Raw genomic sequence first — 20,728 nt, 5'->3', positions numbered from 1 at the left:
TTAAATGTGTTTCCGCATCGTGCTGTTCATCTTTTAATATCACATTAAATGTGTGTTTCCCAATCACACTGTTTATCTTTTAATATCACATTAAATGTGTTTCACAATTACACTGAACATCTTTTAATATCACATGAAAAGTGTGTTTCCCAATCACCTTGTTTATCTTTTAATATCACATGAAATGTGTGTTTCCCAATCACCTTGTTTATCTTTTAATATCACATGAAATGTGTGTTTCCCAATCACACTGTTTATCTTTTAGTATCATATTAAATGTGTGTTTCCCAATCATGCTGCTCATCTTTTAATATCAAATGAAATGTGTGTTTCCCAATCACCTTGTTTATCTTTTAATATCACATTAAATGTGTTTCCGTATCGCACTTTATCTTTTAATATCACATTAAATGTGTGTTTCCCAATCACCTTGTTTATCTTTTAATATCACATTAAATGTGTGTTTCCCAATCACACTGCTGATGTTTTACTATCACATTTAATGTGTGTTTACCAATCACAGTTCATCTTTTAATATCAAATTTAATGTTTTCCAATCACTCTGTTCATCTTTTACTACCACATTAAATGTGTTTCCCGATTACACTGATCATCTTTTAATATCACATTAAATATGTTTCCCAATCACACTGCTCATCTTTTAATATCACATTAAATGTGTTTCCCAATCACCTTGTTCATCTTTTAATAGCACATTAAATGTGTTTCCCAATCACCTTGCTCATCTTTTAATAGCACATTAAATGTGTTTCCCAATCACACTGTTCATCTTTTAATATCACATAAAATGTGTGTTTCCCAATCACACTGTTCATCTTTTAATAGCACATTAAATGTGTTTCCTGATCACACTGTTCATCTTTTAATATCACATTAAATGTGTGTTTCCCAATCACACTGTTTATCTTTTAATATCAAATTAAATGTGTATTTCCGAATCACCGTGTTTATCTTTTAATATCACATTAAAAGTGTTTCCAAATCACACTGTTTATCTTTTAATATCACATTAAATGTGTGTTTCCCAATCACACTGCTGATGTTTTACTATCACATTTAATGTGTGTTTACCAATCACAGTTCATCTTTTAATATCAAATTTAATGTGTTTTCCAATCACTCTGTTCATCTTTTAATACCACATTAAATGTGTTTCCCGATTACACTGATCATCTTTTAATAGCACATTAAATGTGTTTCCCAATCACCTTGCTCATCTTTTAATAGCACATTAAATGTGTTTCCCAATCACACTGTTCATCTTTTAATATCACATAAAATGTGTGTTTCCCAATCACACTGTTCATCTTTTAATATCACATTAAATGTGTGTTTCCCAATCACACTGTTTATCTTTTAATATCAAATTAAATGTGTATTTCCGAATCACCGTGTTTATCTTTTAATATCACATTAAAAGTGTTTCCAAATCACACTGTTTATCTTTTAATATCACATTAAATGTGTTTACCAATCACTCTGTTCATCTTTTAATATCACATTAAATGTGTGTTTCCTAATCACTCTGTTCATCTTTTAATAGCACATTAAATGTGTTTACCAATCACTCTGTTCATCTTTTAATATCACATTAAATGTGTGTTTCCCAATCACTCTGTTCATCTTTTAATATCACATTAAATGTGTGATTCCCAATCATGCTGTTCATCTTTTAAGAGCACATTAAATGTGTTTACCAATCACTCTGTTCATCTTTTAATATCACATTAAATGTGTGTTTCCCAATCACAGTGTTCATCTTTTGATATCACATTAAATGTGTGTTTCCCAATCACACTGTTCATCTTTTGATATCACATTAAATGTGTGTTTCCCAATCACACTGTTCATCTTTTTATAACACATTAAATGTGTGTTTCCCAATCACTCTGTTTATCCTTTGATATCACATTAAATGGGTTTCCCAATTACTCTGTTCATCTTTTAATATCACATTAAATGTGTTTCCCAATCACTCTGTTCATCTTTTAATATCACATTAAATGTGTGTTCCCAATCACTCTGTTCATCTTTTAATATCACATTAAATGTGTGTTTCCCAATCACTCTGTTCATCTTTTGATATCACATTAAATGTGTGTTTCCCAATCACTCTGTTCATCTTTTAATAACACATTAAAGGTGTGTTTCACAATCACTCTGTTAATCTTTTGATATCACATTTAATGTGTTTCCCATTCACTCTGCTCATCTTTTGATATCACATTAAATGTGTTTCCCAATCACTCTGTTCATCTTTTAATAACACATTAAATGTGTTTCCCAATCACTCTGTTCATCTTTTAATGGCACATTAAATGTGTGTTTCCCAATCACACTGTTCATCTTTTAATAACACATTAAATGTGTGTTTCACAATCACTCTGCTAATCTTTTGATATCACATTAAATGTGTGTTTCCCAATCACTCTGTTCATCCTTTGATATCACATTAAATGTGTGTTTCCCAATCACTCTGTTCAGCTTTTAATGGCACATTAAATGTGTGTTTCCCAATCACACTGTTCATCTTTTAATAACACATTAAATGTGTGTTTCCCAATCACTCTGTTCATCTTTTAATAACACATTAAATGTGTGTTTACCAATCACAGTTCATCTTTTGATATCACATTAAATGTGTTTCCCAATCACTCTGTTCATCTTTTAATAACACATTAAATGTGTGTTTCCCATTCACTCTGTTCATCTTTTAATGGCACATTAAATGTGTTTTTCCCAATCACACTGTTCATCTTTTAATGGCACATTAAATGGGTGTTTCGCAATCACACTGTTCATCTTTTGATATCACATTAAATGTGTGTTTCCCAATCACTCTGCTCATCCTTTGATATCACATTAAATGTGTGTTTCCGTATTGACCTGTTACCAGATTTTGTCACAGCTTTTGACCACAGTGCAGTCATTCTTGTTATTTGTAGAATGATTTGCTGTATTTTATTTAGTATCCCATTAATAAATTACTCTACTGATGATTTTTATTTTGACATGTACTCCTTTATTGTTAAATATCATGGTTTTGTGAAATATCATTGTTGCGTGTGCGTGTGCGTGTGCGTGTGTGTGTGTGTGTGTGTGTGTGTGTGTGTGTGTGTGGTGTGTGTGGTGTGTGTGTGTGTGTGTTTTTTACTTTTTTACTTTTTCCTTTTTTTCAGTGAAAGGCAAACCATCACAAAATCATCTTTCTGAGCATTCAGACCCCAAAACAACTGTGGATAATGACGAAAATTCCTGCTCTTCTAGCTACACCAACAATAATACATTCTGGAAATTTGAATTTGAAATCGTGAGAGCGGTGACGTCTGTGGATCTGAAGTTTGGTGACCGTTTGATGATTGCACAAATGCTTGAAGTCAGCACAATCGTATCCAATGGTTCAGACTCAAGGTAATGATGTTATGACAATTAAATGAATTACAAATAATAATATGAATTAATATGGTGTTTACAAGACTTAATAATAAAATATGTTCCATTTCAAAGAACTTCAACACAGGAAGTGCCCATTAGCCCCATCAAAGCCTGCACTAGTATTGGGGGAACTGGTGGTTGTTTTCCATGCTCCATCCCCTTAATATGTTGCACATCAAGCAACGAAGCAGCACAAAACATTTTCAAAGTCTTTCGGATGACTCGGTTTGATATTCCAACCGCCCAGACATTGCGTCACGAAATATGGTTCAAATTGTATGATTTTTAAAATCTGCTTTGTTTGATGATTAAATTGCTATCTCTGGGGAATAATATCATTGGTACATCATCATAATACAGTACCGCTCGTTTAATGAACTTTCCATTTTTACACTGTGCTCGCAAAGCGAAAAGAGGGTTAAGTAATCGGGTGCGGACGTACGCGTCTGCATTTTTAAAAATCATTTTCTCGGAAACGGTTAATTCGATTGACACGAATTTTTCACCATTCGTTTGTGTCTACTTTTTCACCATTCGTATTCGTATGTGACACGAATGTGTCTACTCAGGGAAGATTTTATAGCCGTAATCATGACGTCATAGGTCTCCTGGTACGGGCGCCATCTTGTTTAAATTAATTTAATCATTTTACTCGGCAACCGTTCGTGCAATTGACACGAGATTTTCACCATAGTATGGGTCCTCTCGTGTGGAATTTTGGCGATAGTTATGACGTCACAGGTGGTACCAAATGTACGTCACATTCTGGAAATGTGCCTTTGAAATGTACTTTGATAGTACCACCTTTGGTACGTCACAGGTGTTACTATCAAAGCGGGGGTACGGGCACCGTCTTGGAAAAACCGAAAAAAATACACCTCTATATCTCCAAAAAGTGCTGTGTAGAAAAGATTGAGACATGGCTCATTGTAAAGAACTCTCCATGCAAAATAACATACGTGAATGATGTCATAGGTGCCTCCCTTATGACATCATAATTGGACAAGTAAACAAACTTCATCTGATCAGGATGAAATTTCTTGAGCATCATCTCGGTCTAAATTGATACAGAAAAAATATATAATGACGTCATAGGTCTCGTGGTTCGTCCGCCATTTTTTTTAAAAAAAGCCTTAAAACCCACTAAAAACCCCTTTTCTTTCACTTCCGTTTCCGGTCTTGCTGGCGAGGGTTCGTTTATTCTCAGCTCTCCATGCTTCTCATCGAAATCGAAGTTAAGTAATTGTTCCCATTTGTATTTTCGTTATAACTGTATTTATTTTATGGTGTATATATTGTCTCCCGACGAAGATTTTCGGTGCAAATCTTTCATACCTGTATTGAAAATCGTGTTAATTCGTGTCATGTCTTGAGGCCTTGTGCAGTGTACACTGTACAACCTTGAGGCTTTGTTTTTCTCTCAGCGGTCCATCGTTTGTGATCCAATAACTTTCGTTCTCTGTTTTCCCAGTCTTTTCACCCCATAGCCTACTTCCTTATGTAAATCTCAACTAAAAAAAAAACAAAAAAAAAACATTTCCTTCTCTGTTCTCATTCGTTTATTCATTATTATTCGTTCGTTCGTTCTTCGACCACGTGTTTCTCCCCCATTTCCCCAGATAGATTGTCAAATTTCAACTCGTTATTTTATCGTCCATGCGTTATTGTTTGATTATAGTTAGTTTTGGCTTGAATTTCCTGTAACTCGTAATTAATTAATCGTGTTCTGCTCCTCGTGTGCGGCCTTGTAGTTGTACCCCCGTCGGTGTTTGTTAACTTAAGCGTGTTTTGCTTGGCTCTTAGTTTTTTCCCTTCTACCCCGAACATAATACTCTGTCTAACGTTCTAAATCCCCACCCCCCCCAAAAAACAAAACAAAAAAAAAACATTTATTTTCCTTTCTCCACGTGTACTGTTGTCTCATCCTGTATTTTCTGTCCAGGTGTGCTGTTCGCCCCGCCCCCATTATCTCCTTGCCATCCACCGTTTGCCCTGTTCACGTGACTCGTGGTGGTCCCTCTCGGCTCTCCCCCCATTGATATTTTGTGCATATAAGATTGTTCACGGTTCTGTTTAAATATTATTTAAATATGTTTAACCTTTCCCCTTCAGTGTTTTACTCAGTGGTATTTTACAACACGCTGTTTTTCTTCCTATTTAAAAGGCTTTTCTCAATTTCCTCTCCAACTCATTCCACCTCAAAAAAAAGAAATTCAATATCTTATACGTCTCCCTCACTACATGGTCTAAATTCACATTCATTCCATCCCTCCTCCATCGTTCTGAATCGGATTGCTAAACTTGAAAATCACAACAAACCCAATTTGTTTTCAATGTTCGTCTTTCTTTAATCATCCACTTTCTAAACTCCCCGCTTGCCCCTCCCATCCAAATCCCCCCCCCCCCTTGCACCTACACTCCTAAACTCCCCCCTTGCCCCTCCACTCTTAAACTCCCCCCTTGCCCCTCCACTCCTGAACTCCCCCCTGCCCTTCCCCTCCTAAACTCCCCCCTTGCCCCTCCCCTCCAAATCCCCTCCACTCCTGAACTCCCCCCTTGCCCTTCCCCTCCAAATCCCCCCCCTCGCCCCTACACTCCTAAACTCCCCCCTTGCCCCTCCACTTCTAAACTTCCCCCTTGCCCCTTCCCTCCTAAACTCCCCCCTCACTCCTCCCCTTCAAAACTCCCCTCCAACCCCTCCCATTCAAATCTCCCCCCATACCATTCCTCTCCAATTCTCCCTCCTCCTCAAAGCTGCCTCCTCCCCACTTCGTCTCCCTTCTATCTCATACCTCCACCCCCCCCCCCCCCCCAACCTTCTACTTTCCTCTGCCACTCCTCAAACAACCCCTCACTGTGCCTCATCCCTTCACCATCAAACCTTTCATCCTCCTCATCCTTCCCTTTCTTGGAACTCTTCTGCAATCTCTGACACACTATCAACTGCTCTCCCTACCTCCCCCTCTCATCCTTCATCTTACCCTACTCCTCCCCTCCCCTGTCCTGTACCCGATGCTCCCCCTCTCTCTTCATTAACGGTATGGACCTCAAACATCCGGGGCCTTCGCTCAAACCTGACTGATCTCTCCATACAGGTTGCTTCTGACAATCCAGACTTGATCTGCTTAACAGAGACTTTCCTCCTTCAAGATGTCTCTGATTCCTTAATATCTCTTCCGGGTTACTCCCTCCTCCGGTATGATAGACCTGAGACTCGGCCTGGTGGTGGGGTGGCTATCTTTATCAAAAACTCTCTTCCTCACTCTCCTTGCACTGCCCTCTCTCCTCCTCACCCCCAGGAGTACCTCTGGCTACGGCTTCCTCTCCGCTCCCACCTTTTGTTCATATGTGTTCTGTACCGTCCCCCAAACAGTGATGACTCCATCTACATTTCACTGTCTGACAACATGGACCAACTTCTATCCACTCATCCCAACTCTCTCTTCCTCATATGTGGTGACTTCAACTGTCATCATGCCACCTGGTTGGGTGTGGGTTCCTCTCTCACCAGTCATGGCACCTCAGCAAAGGACTTCTGTGACTCACTGGGATTGACACAATCGGTCAATTTCCCGACCCGGATCTCAGCCAATGGAGTATCTTCTCTTCTAGACTTGGTTATGACAAACTTCCCTGCTAATGTCTGCTGCTCTTCTTCTGCTCCAATCGGTTCTTCTGATCATGTGCTTGTCAAAGTGGACATCTCTCTGGCCATTCTCAGAGAGCCTCCTCAGCGTCGACGAGTCTGGCATTTCACTCAGGCCAACTGGGACGGTCTTCAAGCAGCCATCAATCGTCTGGATTGGTCTCCCATCTCCACTGCCTCTGACATCAATTCTTCCTGGGAATTCTTCCAAAGCAAACTGCTCTCTCTCATGCACAGATTTATCCCATCTCGTCTTCAGTTGTCTTACCCTTCCTCCCGTCCATGGTACACTGAATCTTGTGGTGAGGCAGTTGCCCTGAAACAACTTGCCTTCGCCTCTTGGAAGGCTAATCCAACTGAAGGCAATCTCAGTTCCTTCCACCAAGCTCGGAACAAGTGTGTGTCTACCCTCAGGAGTGCCAGAAAGCACTATCTCTCCTCACTCAAGAATGAACTCTCAAACCTGTCTCCTTCCTCCAAATGCTGGTGGCGTCTTGTCAAATCCATTTCTGGTGTTTGTTCCCGCTCCATCCCCTCCCTTACCTCAAATGGCCACACAGTTGACATAGCACGTGACAAAGCCGAATGCCTCAACTCTGTGTTTGCCTCAAAATCCTTAGTCCCAAACCCATCTCTCTCTGTTCCCACCCTTCCCATTCGAACCCAACTGCTCCTGGACTCTGTGTCCTTCTCTCCTGACAAGGTGGAGGAGTTTTTGTCAAACCTCGACTCTGATTCTGCAACTGGACCAGACGGCATCAGTCCACAGGTCCTAAAATCTTGCTCTGCCGCTCTATCTCACCCTCTCTCTGTTCTTTTCACCCTATCTTTTGCTCAAGGTCATCTGCCAGAATCCTGGAAATCAGCAAACATTACCGCTTTACACAAAAAGGTGCAAAAACAGATCCTTGCAACTACAGACCAATCAGCCTGCTCCCAATTATCAGCAAAGTCATGGAATCCATCATTGCTTCGGATATGAAATCTTTCCTCTTCTCCAATGGCTTGATCTCTGATCATCAATTTGGCTTCAGACCAGGTCACTCTACTCTGGACATGCTGCTTCTGCTGTCTCAACAATGGATGGAGGTCCTCAATGCCAAACAGGAAATCAGAGCTGTCTCCCTTGACATATCACGTGCCTTAGATACAGTCTGGCACCCAGCTCTGCTCACCAAACTCTCCTCCTATGGTATCCATGGAAATCTCCATGCATGGCTTGCGGACTTCCTCTCTGGTCGTAGTCAACGTGTGGCCCTGAATGGATTTCTCTCATCTCCCCTTCCTGTTCAGGCTGGAGTTCCCCAAGGCAGTGTGCTGGGCCCTGTGCTTTTTATGGTCTTTATCAATGATCTCTCCGACTCTCTGGAAAATGCTCTCTATCTCTTTGCTGATGACTCCACTCTCTGCCGCTCCAATCCTCTTCCCTCAGATTGGCAGTCTGCAGCCTCCTCACTCTCTGAAGACCTGGACAAAATCACAGACTGGTCAAACAAGTGGAACATGTCTTTCAATCTTGACAAATCTCACACTCTTACTATGTCTCTCCGAAAACATCGACTGGACAACCCTCCCATCTACTTTCTCAACAATCCTCTCCAAGAAGTTCTGTCGCTCAAGCTTTTGGGTCTCACTATCTGCCATGATCTTTCTTGGGAAAACAACATTTCCATGCTGGCCTCCAAAGCCAGTCGCCGACTGGGCATCCTCCGTCGTGCGAAGTCCTTCCTAGGCACACCTGAGCTCCTCACCACATACAAGGCTTTCATCCGCAGCTCAATGGAATACTGTTCTCCCCTATGGGCTGGTGCTCCTGCCTCACACCTGGCTCGGCTTCACGCTGTTGAATCCAAAGCTTTCAGAATCATTGGAATCTCCCGCGATGAAGCTATCTCTGAGGGCCTTTCACTCACTCACCGCAGGCAGGTAGGTGGTCTTTCTGTCTTCTACCGACTCCTCTCCGGCCTTGCTCCCCCAGCTCTCTCTGTGCTCTGTCCCCCAAATATTCCTACAGGTCGCACAAGATCTGCCAGCAACCCTCTGATGGTTAAACTGCCGAAATCTCGGCTCTCTGCTCACCTTCACTCTTTCATTCCTCTTTTCTCCCGCCTCTGGAACAAACTCCCACACTCCCTTCAATCCCACTCCTCCCTCCAGGTCTTTAAAACAGCTGTTCACCACCATCTCTTATCTTCCCCCATCCAAAACCTTGATCTTTTCTACCCCCACTAATTCACCCCAGATCCACCTTGTTTGAAATTCCAACCTCTTTCCTGGAATCCTGGCAGTGTCCATATGTTTTATACCTCTCCAACCCCCCCCCCCCCCCCCTTCCCATGCCTCGCCCCCAAAGCCCTCTCCCTCCCACAGTTCTCTCGATGTCTCCATGTCTCTCGGTCCCTGCTCTCAAATGTTGTGTTTGTGTCCTTCCCCCTCTCTCCCCATCTTGTCTACAGCTCCCGGTCTTATTTGTTTTATGTGTCTGCTTGTCTTTCTGTGTGATTAATGTTCGCTCTTTCACGAGCCTCGATCTTGTATCAAAAAAAAAAAAAAAAAAAAATGGCTGAAGAAATCGAGGCCAAACTTTACATGCATGACCGCATAACCTTGTCAAACAAAAATTTCCTGGGTGATGACGTCATAGGTTACATGGTTTGGGACCTATAATTTTTGGAAGCATAGACCTTTAAAATCTACCTCCTCTCATTTTTGATCATATCGAGTGGATTCTTCACACATGTTCGACATGTCTTCATGCTAAAATGACCTCTTGAAATTTGCGATAGGTCACGGTTTGGCAGCGTTAAATAAATCGATGTGGATCTTAAAAACCTTGTATCTATTGAACCGCTTTATTGATATAAGTGAAACTTTAGAGGAATGTAGAAGGTGTCAAGTGGAATAAGTGTGCAAAATTGCAACATGATTGGTTGTTTGGTTTAGCAGCCATAGATAATTATCTATTTTGGGACATGCTTCAATTGAAGGGGAATTTATATTTGAAAAAATATTCTCTTCAACCACTTGATTGATCAACGTGAAAATTTAAAATAATGTAGATGTCATCAAGTGGAACAACTGTTTAAAATTTAAGCATGATTGGTTGTACAGTCTGGACGGTAGCAGGTGTTTTATGTGAAGAAGAAGAAACTACATTTTATCTTCTCCAGCCATGTGACTTTTCGGTGTAAGTTTAATTATGATGAAAGCGGGGTTGTATCAAAGCGGGGCTGTATCAAAGCGGGGTTGTATTGAAGCATGTCCGATTAAAGCGGGGCTGTATCAAAGCGGGATTGTATCAAAGCGTGGTTGTATTGAAGCACGTCCGATTAAAGCGGGATTGTATCAAAGCAGGATTGTATCAAAGCGGGGTTGTATCAAAGCGGGGTTGCATTGAAGCATGTCCGATTAAAGCGGGGCTGTATCAAAGCGGGATTGTATCAAAGCGGGGTTGTATTGAAGCATGTCCGATTAAAGCGGGGTTGTATCAAAGCGGGGTTGTATCAAAGCGGGGTTGTATCAAAGCGGGGTTGTATCAAAGCGGGGTTGTATCAAAGCGGGGTTGTATCAAAGCGGGGTTGTATTGAAGCATGTCCCATTAAAGCGGGGTTTTGTCAAAGCGGGATTGTGTCAAAGCAGGGTTGTATCAAAGCGGGGTTTCATCAAAGCGGGGTTGTATTGAAGCATGTCCCATTAAAGCGGGGTTGTATCAAAGCGGGATTGTGTCAAAGCAGGGTTGTATTGAAGCATGTCCGATTAAAGCGGGATTGTATTGAAGCATGTCCGATTAAAGTGGGGTTGTATCAAAGCGGGATTGTATTGAAGCATGTCCGATTAAAGCGGGATTGTATCAAAGCGGGGTTGTATTGAAGCATGCCCGATTAAAGCGGGGTTGTATTGAAGCATGTCCGATTAAAGCGGGGTTGTATCAAAGCAGGGTTGTATTGAAGCATGTCCGATTAAAGCGGGGTTGTATCAAAGCAGGGTTGTATTGAAGCATGTCCAATTAAAGTGGGGTTGTATCAAACCGGGATTGTATTGAAGCATGTCCGATTAAAGCGGGGCTGTATCAAAGCAGGGTTGTATTGAAGCATGTCCGATTAAAGCGGGGTTGTATCAAAGCAGGGTTGTATTGAAGCATGTCCGATTAAAGCGGGGTTGTATTGAAGCATGTCCCATTAAAGCGGGGTTGTATCAAAGCGGGATTGTATCGAAGCATGTCCGATTAAAGTGGGGTTGTATCAAGGTGGGGTTGTATCAAAGCGGGGTTGTGTCAAAGCAGGGGTGTATGAAAGCGAGGTTGTATCAAAGCGGGGTTGTATTGAAGCATGTCTGACGAAAGTGAGGTTGTCTCAAAGTGAGTTTGTACGAAAGCGGGGTTGTATTGAAGCATGTCTGATGAAAGTGAGGTTGTATCAAAGCGGGGTTGTATCAAAGCGGGGTTGTATCAAAGCGGGGTTGTATCAAAGCGGGGTTATATCAAAGCGGGGTTGTATCAAAGCGGGGTTGTATCAAAGCGGGGTTGTATCAAAGTGGGGTTGTGTCAAAGCGGGGTTGTATTGAAGCATGTCTGACGAAAGTGAGGTTGTCTCAAAGTGAGTTTGTACGAAAGCGGGGTTGTATTGAAGCATGTGTGATGAAAGTGAGGTTGTATCAAAGCGGGGTTGTATCAAAGTGGGGTTGTATCAAAGCGGGGTTGTATCTTAGCGGGGTTGTATCAAAGCGGGGTTGTGTCAAAGCGGGGTTGTATTGAAGCATGTCTGGTGAAAGTGAGGTTGTATCAAAGTGGGGTTGTATCAAAGTGGGGTTGTATCAAAGTGGGGTTGTATCAAAGTGGGGTTGTATCAAAGCGGGGTTGTATCAAAGCATGCCTGGTGAAAGTGAGGTTGTATCAAAGTGAGGTTGTATCAAAGCATGTCAATTGAAAGTGGGGTTGTATCAAAGCATCTCAAATGAAAGTGGGGTTGTATCAAAGCATGTCAAATGAAAGTGGGGTTGTATCAAAGCGGGGTTGTATCAAAGTGGGGTTGTATCTTAGCGGGGTTGTATCTTAGCGGGGTTGTATCTTAGCGGGGTTGTATCAAAGCGGGGTTGTGTCAAAGCGGGGTTGTATTGAAGCATGTCTGTTGAAAGTGAGGTTGTATCAAAGTGGGGTTGTATAAAAGCGGGGTTGTATCAAAGCGGGGTTGTATCAAAGCGGGGTTGTATCAAGCGGGGTTGTATCAAAGCGGGGTTGTATCAAAGCGGGGTTGTATCAAAGCGGGGTTGTATCAAAGTGGGGTTGTATCAAAGTGGGGTTGTATTGAAGCATGCCTGGTGAAAGTGGGGTTGTATCAAAGCATGTCAAATGAAAGTGGGGTTGTATCAAAGCATGTCAAATGAAAGTGGGGTTGTATCAAAGCATGTCAAATGAAAGTGGGGTTGTATCAAAGCATGTCAAATGAAAGTGGGGTTGTATCAAAGCATGTCAAATGAAAGTGGGGTTGGATCAAAGCTTGTGAAATGAAAGTGGGGTTGTATCAAAGCATGTCAAATGAAAGTGGGGTTGGATCAAAGCATGTCAAATGAAAGTGGGGTTGGATCAAAGCATGTCAAATGAAAGTGGGGTTGGATCAAAGCATGTCAAATGAAAGTGGGGTTGGATCAAAGCATGTCAAATGAAAGTGGGGTTGGATCAAAGCATGTCAAATGAAAGTGGGGTTGGATCAAAGCATGTCAAATGAAAGTGGGGTTGGATCAAAGCATGTCAAATGAAAGTGGGGTTGGATCAAAGCATGTCAAATGAAAGTGGGGTTGGATCAAAGCATGTCAAATGAAAGTGGGGTTGGATCAAAGCGGAAAGGCGGAGGAAACTGGTCATCACTGCCAGCAGTTATAAAATGGCAGTTCGAGTTTGGGTTGTTATCTCCATAAGCAATCATTGAAAACAAGGACATAATGCTCACTTATGACCTGCTGATCCCATCCAGTGTGAACACAGAAAACAAAGCATTGTGACCTGACACAGTACTCATACACAAAAAGGAAAATACAGTATTGCTGATTGCGATTTCAGTACCTGGCGATTTTGGCCTAAATAATGCAGATATCAAGAAAATGACCAAATACCAAGACCTTAAGAATGAAGTGAAAAGATCCTGGAAGCTAAAGAGTTCCAAAATTGTACCAGTGATAATTAGGGCAACCGGAATGATAAAGAAGAACTTTACAAATATCTTTAAAAATACATCTGGGAACATTACCACAAACGAACTGCAGTTGGAGGCTGTACGGGGCTCAGTGACAATCCTGAAAAGAGCCGTTTGGAAAAAAGCTCGAAGAGGAAAACTTCGCAACCACCTCCCATGAATCGCAATCCTTCACTGAAGCAGGGGTGGATACTTCGAGTCCTGTGAGGACTCTATTCCACCTTCTAACACCAAAATTATGGAGATAACAACTAACGACACACATACTTACATATTGTTACGTTTGTGGGGGTAGATGAAAGAATACCGTAGGATTGTGTAATTAATAGCATGGACCGTGTGACGCGGGGGCGGTCAGAAAGGCCGTCAGGCCACTCCCCGAGGGACATGATTGGGCCGTAAGATGTGGGCGGGATGAACTGTGAGGGAAACGACCCGCTTGGCTCGAGAGAGTGAAGAGAAAGAAGTCGCTCTTGGCTTGGACAAGAAGGCTGCACCATCTTTGACCTTGGTGTGCTGACTGACTTGGGTGCGTTTTGGAGAGCGAGGAGCTCTTAGCTGCATGGGCGGCGGTGGAGAGAGGGTTTCAACTGTCGGACTCACCAGGGAGCTTAAGGCCGCCTTGTGCTCGCCCTGGCAGGGGAGGAGGAAGGAGGCCGTCCTCACAAGCTTGCCACAGGCTCAATAGTGAGAGCCATTGATGCGCGGCACTGCCGCCATTTAGATCTTCCCGTGAGGGAGGCATTGAGCATCGAGCTTCAATGGCCACCAACCTCCTAAAAGGTTTCATTTTGAGGCCAAAGTTAAGTGCCGGCAAGAAAAGAACATTTTATTTTATCTTTCCCCTGTGTGTTTTTGAGTCAGTAAATGGTGGGTACCTCGAAGTAGAATCTTCGTTTACCTCACATTTCATTTTCATTCCGTGATTTATTTTCATTAAATTATTTGATCGTTTCATTTATTGTTGTGTTTGCATGTTTTGTGGTTTCGGTATAGGCCTGTGTGCTCCGTGTAGACAAACGCTCCATGGCTCCTTTTCCCGTGAGCGCCATAACCATCTACTACTGGCTCTCGGGGGGAGTTCGTGTCCATCGCAAATGTACGGTCACCCATGATTTTATTGTTGTACATATCAAGGCCTTTCAAAAAAGTTTGGGTGAGGGGCCCAAATCTGTATACGTTTTGCTACAGACCCCCCACGAAGATTCTCGCTTACCCCCCACGAAGTATACATGAGAAAATCTTATTTTCTCAATAACTCGGCCAATACACATCCAAACCTAACAAACAAGGTGTCTATACCCATGTTTTCAGGGTCAAGGATTATGATAAGGTTGGTTTTGTTATGATTGGAGGCATTATGATGTCATAAATATGCAAATTAGATCCAAAATCGGCGTTAAAATGGGTCATTTACTCGAATAATAAATATATGACTAACATAGCCTCTTAAAGTAGTCATTGAACATGCACACATTGATTGGAATGTTTAAAACTATCTAGGGTGACTGCTAGCATCATAATTTGGGTTATGAATGAGCATACATACCATCTTTTGATATTCAAATTAATTGAAAACAAAACCGAAAAAATCTTGTTTTCCCTCATGCCTCGATCCACTTGCACCACAGCTCAATGTACAATGAATCCACACCTATGTTTTCATGGACAAGGATCATGATTGGTCTATTTTAATTTTGATTGGGTAAGAAACTATGTCAGTTATTAGTTTAAGGGTGTCCATCACGAAATTGGTGTTTTGTTTTTTTTGTAATTGGTACATTTAAAGAACTTCCTTTAACGAATCAACCCGTTGTTGTGAGTGCACGAGTCCCATTACAGTGCTTCAGTTGTTTTACTGAGCCCTCGATTTCCTGGCTGGCTGAATGTAATAAAACCGAAGGGAAGACCACAGGAAGCAAATTACACACTGGGGAATTAATTGTTAAGCCTGAGAATTGTCTCCATGCCAGTTGGCTGGGTGTGGGTTCCCTCTCTCACCAGCCATGGCTCTTCAGCAAAGGACTTCTGCGACTCACTGGGACTGACACAATCTGTCAATTTCCCGACCCGGATCTCAGTCAACGGAGCATCTTCTCTTCTGGACTTGGTTATGACTAACTTCCCTGAAAATGTCTGCTGCTCTTCTTCTGCTCCAATCGGTTCATCTGATCATGTGCTTGTTAAAGTGGACATCTCTCTGACCAATCTCAGAGCCTCCTCAGCGTCGACGAGTCTGGCATTTCACTCAGGCCAACTGGCACGGTCTTCAAGCAGCCATAAATCATCTGGGCTGGTCTCCCATCTTTACCGCCTCTGACATCAACTCATCCTGGGAATTCTTCCAAGTAAATTGCTCTCTCTCATGCACAGATTTATCCCATGTCGCCTTCAGTTGTCATACCCTTCCTCCCGTCCATGGAACACGGATTTTGTGGTGAGGCTATTGCCCAGAGACAACTTGCCTTCGCCTCCTGGAAAGCAAATCCAACGGAAGGAAATCTCATTTCCTTTCACAAAGCCCGAAACAAGTGTGTGTCCACCCTCAGGAGAGCCAGGAAACAATATCTCTCCCCTCTCAAGACCGAACTCTCAAACCTGTCTCCTTCTTCCAAATCCTGGTGGTGTCTGGTCAAATCTGTTTCTGGTGTTTGTTCCCCCTCCATCCCCTCACTTACCTCAAATGGCTACACAGCTGACTCCACACGTGAAAAAGCTGAATGCCTCAACTCTGTGTTTGCCTCTAAATCTTGTGTCCCAAACCCATCCCTCTCTGTACCCACCGTACTCAGTCGTACCCAGCTGTTCCTGGACTCTGTGTCCTTTCCTCCTGACAAGGTGGAAAAGTTTCTGTCAACCCTCGACTCTGATTCTGCAACTGGACCTGACGGCATCAGCCCACGGGTCCTAAAATCCTGATCTGCCGCTCTTTCACTCCCTCTCTCTGTTTTCTTCACCCTCTCTTTTGCTCAAGGTCATCTGCCATCAGCTTGGAAATCAGCCATCATCACTCCTTTACACAAAAAATGTGCAAAAACAGATCCTTGCAACTACAGACCAATCATCCTTCTCCCAATTATCAGCAAAGTCATGGATTCTATCATTGCTTCAGATATCAAATCTTTCCTCTTCTCAAATGGCTTGATCTCTGATAATCAATTTGGTTTCAGACCAGGTCACTCTACTCTGGACATGCTGCTTCTGCGGTCTCAACAATGGATGGAGGTCGTCAATGCCAAACAGGAAATTAGAGCTGTTTCCCTTGACATATCACGTGCCTTCGATACGTTCTGGCACCCCGCTCTGCTCACCAAACTCTCCTCCTATGGTATCCATGGAAATCTCCGCGCATGGCTTGCGGACTTCCTCTCTAGTCGTAATCAACGTGTGGCCCTGAATGGGTTTCTCTCATCTCCCCTTCCTGTTCAGGCTGGAGTTCCCCAATGCAGAGTTCTGGGCCCTGTGCTTTTTCTGGTCTTCATCAATGATCTCTCCATTCCCTGATTGTCGTTAAAGGTGGCAAAAAGGGTTGGCGTCAGGAAGGGCATCCGGCCGTAAAACATTGCTTCAAAAAGGGGACCGAAAAACAACAACAACCACGGTTCCCGAAAAAGGCCAACCCCCGCTTGCGGGGAAAAATGGCCTCTAAAGGTGGTTATATCAATGATCTCTCTGACTCTCTTGAAAATCCTCTCTATCTCTTTGCTGATGACTCCACTCTCTGTCGCTCCATTCCTCATCCCTCAGATCGGCAGTCTGCAGCCTCCTCACTCTCTGCAGACCTGGACAAAATCACAGACTGGTCAAACAAGTGGAACATGTCTTTCAATCCTGACGAATCTCACACTCTTACTATGTGTTTCCGAAAAGACCGACTGGACAACCCTCCCATCCACTTTCTGAATAATCCTCTCCAAGAAGTTCTGTCACTCAAGCTTTTGGGTCTCACTATCTGCCATGATCTTTCCTGGGAAAACCACATTTCCAAGCTGGCCTCCAAAGCCAGTCGACGACTGGGAATCCTCCGCTCCTCACCACATACAAGGCTTTCATCCGCAGCTCATTGGAATACTGTTCTCCCCTCTGGGCCGGTGCTCCTGCCTCACACCTAGCTCGGCTTCACGCTGTTGAAACCAAAGCTTTCAGAATCATTGGAATCTCCCGCAATGAAGCCATCTCCGAGGGACTTTGACTTACTCAACGCAAGCAGGTTGGTGGTCTATCTGTCTTCTACCGACTCCTCTCCGGCATTGCTCCCACAGCTCTCTCTGTGCTCTGTCACCCAAATATTCCCACAGGTCGCACAAGATCTGCCAGCAACCCTCTTCTGGTGAAATTGCCAAAATCAAGACTCTCTACTCACTTTCACTCTTTCATTCCCCTTTTCTCCCACCTCTGGAACAAACTCCCTCACTCCCTTCAATCCCACTCCTCCCTCCAGGTCTTTAAAACAGCTGTTCACCACCTTCTCTTATCTTCCCCCATCCAAAACCTTGAACTTTTCTACCCCCGCTAATTCACCCCAGATCCACTTTTTTGAAATTCCAACTTCTTTCCTGGAAGTCCTTGCAGTGTCCATATGTTTTGTACCTCTCCCACCTCCCCCCAAGCCTTCTCCCCCCACAGTTCTCTCGATGTCGCTGCTCTCAAATGTTGTGTTTGTGTCCTTCCCCCTCTCTCCCCATCTAGTGTTCCGCTCCCCTTATTTTGTGTTTTATGTGTCGGTTTGACTTTTTCTGTGATGAATGTTCGCTCTTTGACGAGCCTCGATGTTGTATACAAAAAAAAACAATAAAAAATGTAACACCCCCTCAGGAACCGTAGCTCCTGCAAGGTTCAATGCAGGCGTTACCTTTCCAGTCTTAAGACTTACCGACTCACACTTAATTAGTCTATGAAATAAATTAGGAGGAGCTGTGGAAAGCGAGCTGTAGCTAACTTACCTGTTCTGCTTACCATTCTACACCCCCCTAAGCAACAATTCAAATATTTACACCATTGAGTCCTCGCTCCTAACTACTGTGGTGGGAAGAAAATGTCAAACACAAAAACCTACCTTAACCACAAACCTTAACCAAAAACCATAAACATTTGTACAACCCCACTATAGACCACGTTCCCCGGTAGATGCCACAATGCCCAACGTTTTCTTGCAGAGCCATCCCAATTTACCCAAATTTCCACGGGTCCTGTCCTTCTGGCACAGGTTAGTGACATGGCTCGGTGGATCTTCCCCCATTCACTCACACATAAACCCCAATAATCCAATACACTCATTCCAACTCCCCTGAAATACCATGGCTTAAATGTCATTACATACAGGTGTGTTCCTCAATTATGCAGCGGGGAGGTACCGTGCAACCAGATGGTCTGGCGCGTCAGGCTGTGGTGTCCGTAGTCCAAAAGGAAGTATAGTCTAGGACCTGACTAACATATGTATGCAAATAATTTAGGAGAGGATAACTCAACTGTTATAGGCTAATATCACCCCCAGGAACAACCTGGGATGTGTGCCAAAATCTCTATCCGGGGCGAAAAGCCCGAAAATGACCACGCCCTTTTAAAAATGACCACGCCCTTTTTCATAGGAAGTGCTATTTCCGACATAGCTCTATCTTCTATACCGTTGGAGCTACAGATTTTCTGAGGTGCTTAAAATGTTCAGAATAGCCATGTTTAGGAGGTCATATATTTCCAAATGGGTTTTCTACGAGAAAATGACTAAAAAGCCCGAAAATACAGCCATTTTTAACACGATTTCATACTAATATTAAGCATATTCATGATATACAAAGGCCACTATGAGCCTCCATACATTTTATGATTTTGAGCTCCCTGATTTTGAGCTCCGGTTCCCACTATTCCAGGGCCCGCACTGCCCATTCAATGATACACGAGGTCCTCACATCTATGATGTTAGAAGCATTCCTCTCCAAATACCCTGAGAGACGAACGGAACTACAGGCACTGCAGGTCAACTGTCAGTCTAAAGAGCTCACGGGCGAAGAATTGAACACCACAAAGGAGTGCGCTGACACCATCCAAGCAGCCTTTCAAGTCTACCTTAAGGAAAGGGCATCGCTGTCTCAGTCATTTGATTACTGGAACACATACGTTTCCGACCTGTTCCCAATACTCAGGAATCTCACCAATTCTCTGCACTCTGGAGACTGGATTCTCTACCTCAGTGCTGTGGAGAGGGCAACTTCACTGTTCTTCTTTTTTGGGAGAACAAACTACTGTCGATGGACACCATTATTCCTGCAGGACTGCTATCAACTGAAGGAGAAGTTCCCACTCCTGTACAACTCCTACATGAACGGTGGATTTCTCGTGAACACGACCAAGAAAGGTAGTGGAGTGCCCTTTGACCAGGCGCTAGAGCAGTGCTACAACCGGCCTGCCAAAATAAGTGGTGGGATAATTGGGGTCACCAGGAAGAAGGAGGCAGTAGCTCTGTGGGGAATCATCAAGCATAAAAAAGACCAGTACGTTGACCTCCTGAAGATGAAGGATGATGTCGAAGGAGAACTCTCACTTCACCACGACTTCAACCCAAGTACTGCAACTAAGATAGTTGGGATGGTGCAAGACATAGAGGATTATCTCCTGAAGGTATGTAGTCCTCTACAAGACCAGGTAGCGCTGAAGAATATTCTCACTGGAGAAATTGTGACCAACGTAATCGTAGACAAGTTGTTGTGCTGTATCAAGGAGGGCAGCGCTGCTTGTGCTAAATTTATCGATGATCGACTCAGAAATAGGTCGATATCGATACACTCAACTATTAGCAAAATCAAGTTTACATCCCCTAAGACCACCTTAAATTTGGCTCCCAAAGCAGACATCAAAGATGAGACAATCAAAGCTCTCATGTTTATTGAGTATGGGCGTCACCGGGGGTTCACTGTTGAGGAGCTACTCCAGCATGAGATCACCAACTCTGCGTTTTTCTTGGTTGACAAAGATGGTTACTTGAGGAAGAGTGCCAAATCACAACTTGGGACTGAGCTGCTGAAGTTGTGCCCATTAATAGATAAAAAAAGGGCCAGAAACCTCCCCACAAACCCATGCCATCGTTATCGACTTCATGGCCATGGTGAGAAAAGTCCCCTTAAAGAAGCTTGATCCACCCGTCAAGACATTCCATGACTTTGCTATTGCCTTGACATCTATGGTCACCAAAGCTGGGCACACCTGTGATGAGATCCACATCGTTTTCGACGCTTACAGAGAGGACAGCATCAAGAAAGGAGAGAGGGGGAGAAGAGGAAAGTCAACAGAAATGGTGGTGCTTGATGTGATATCACCGAACCAAAATGTTCCAGTGGTATGAGAGAACTTTTGGTCGTCTTCCATCAGCAAAACTGCTTTCCAGGCATTCTATGTTGAGTGGCTCACCACCAATTATCAAGGCACCAAACCGCTATACCTTGGT

At 43.2% G+C, this 20,728-nt stretch overlaps 1 protein-coding gene across 1 annotated transcript in view; it reads left to right on the top strand.

Annotated features, from left to right (window-relative positions):
* Nucleotides 1–20,728, top strand: part of LOC137432205 (uncharacterized) — a 325,295-nt gene that overhangs the window by 259,147 nt on the left and 45,420 nt on the right. The window contains exon 3 of the mRNA XM_078783922.1: nucleotides 3,201–3,432. Within this exon, the coding sequence (XP_078640048.1) occupies nucleotides 3,201–3,432 (232 nt within the window). The remainder of the gene's footprint in view (nucleotides 1–3,200; nucleotides 3,433–20,728) is intronic.

The sequence above is a fragment of the Myxine glutinosa genome, chromosome 8 (assembly GCF_964187855.1).
Source record: "Myxine glutinosa chromosome 8, kmMyxGlut1.1, whole genome shotgun sequence".
Taxonomy (NCBI): Eukaryota; Metazoa; Chordata; class Myxini; order Myxiniformes; family Myxinidae; genus Myxine; species Myxine glutinosa.
This window is presented reverse-complemented; position numbering and strand designations above follow the sequence as displayed.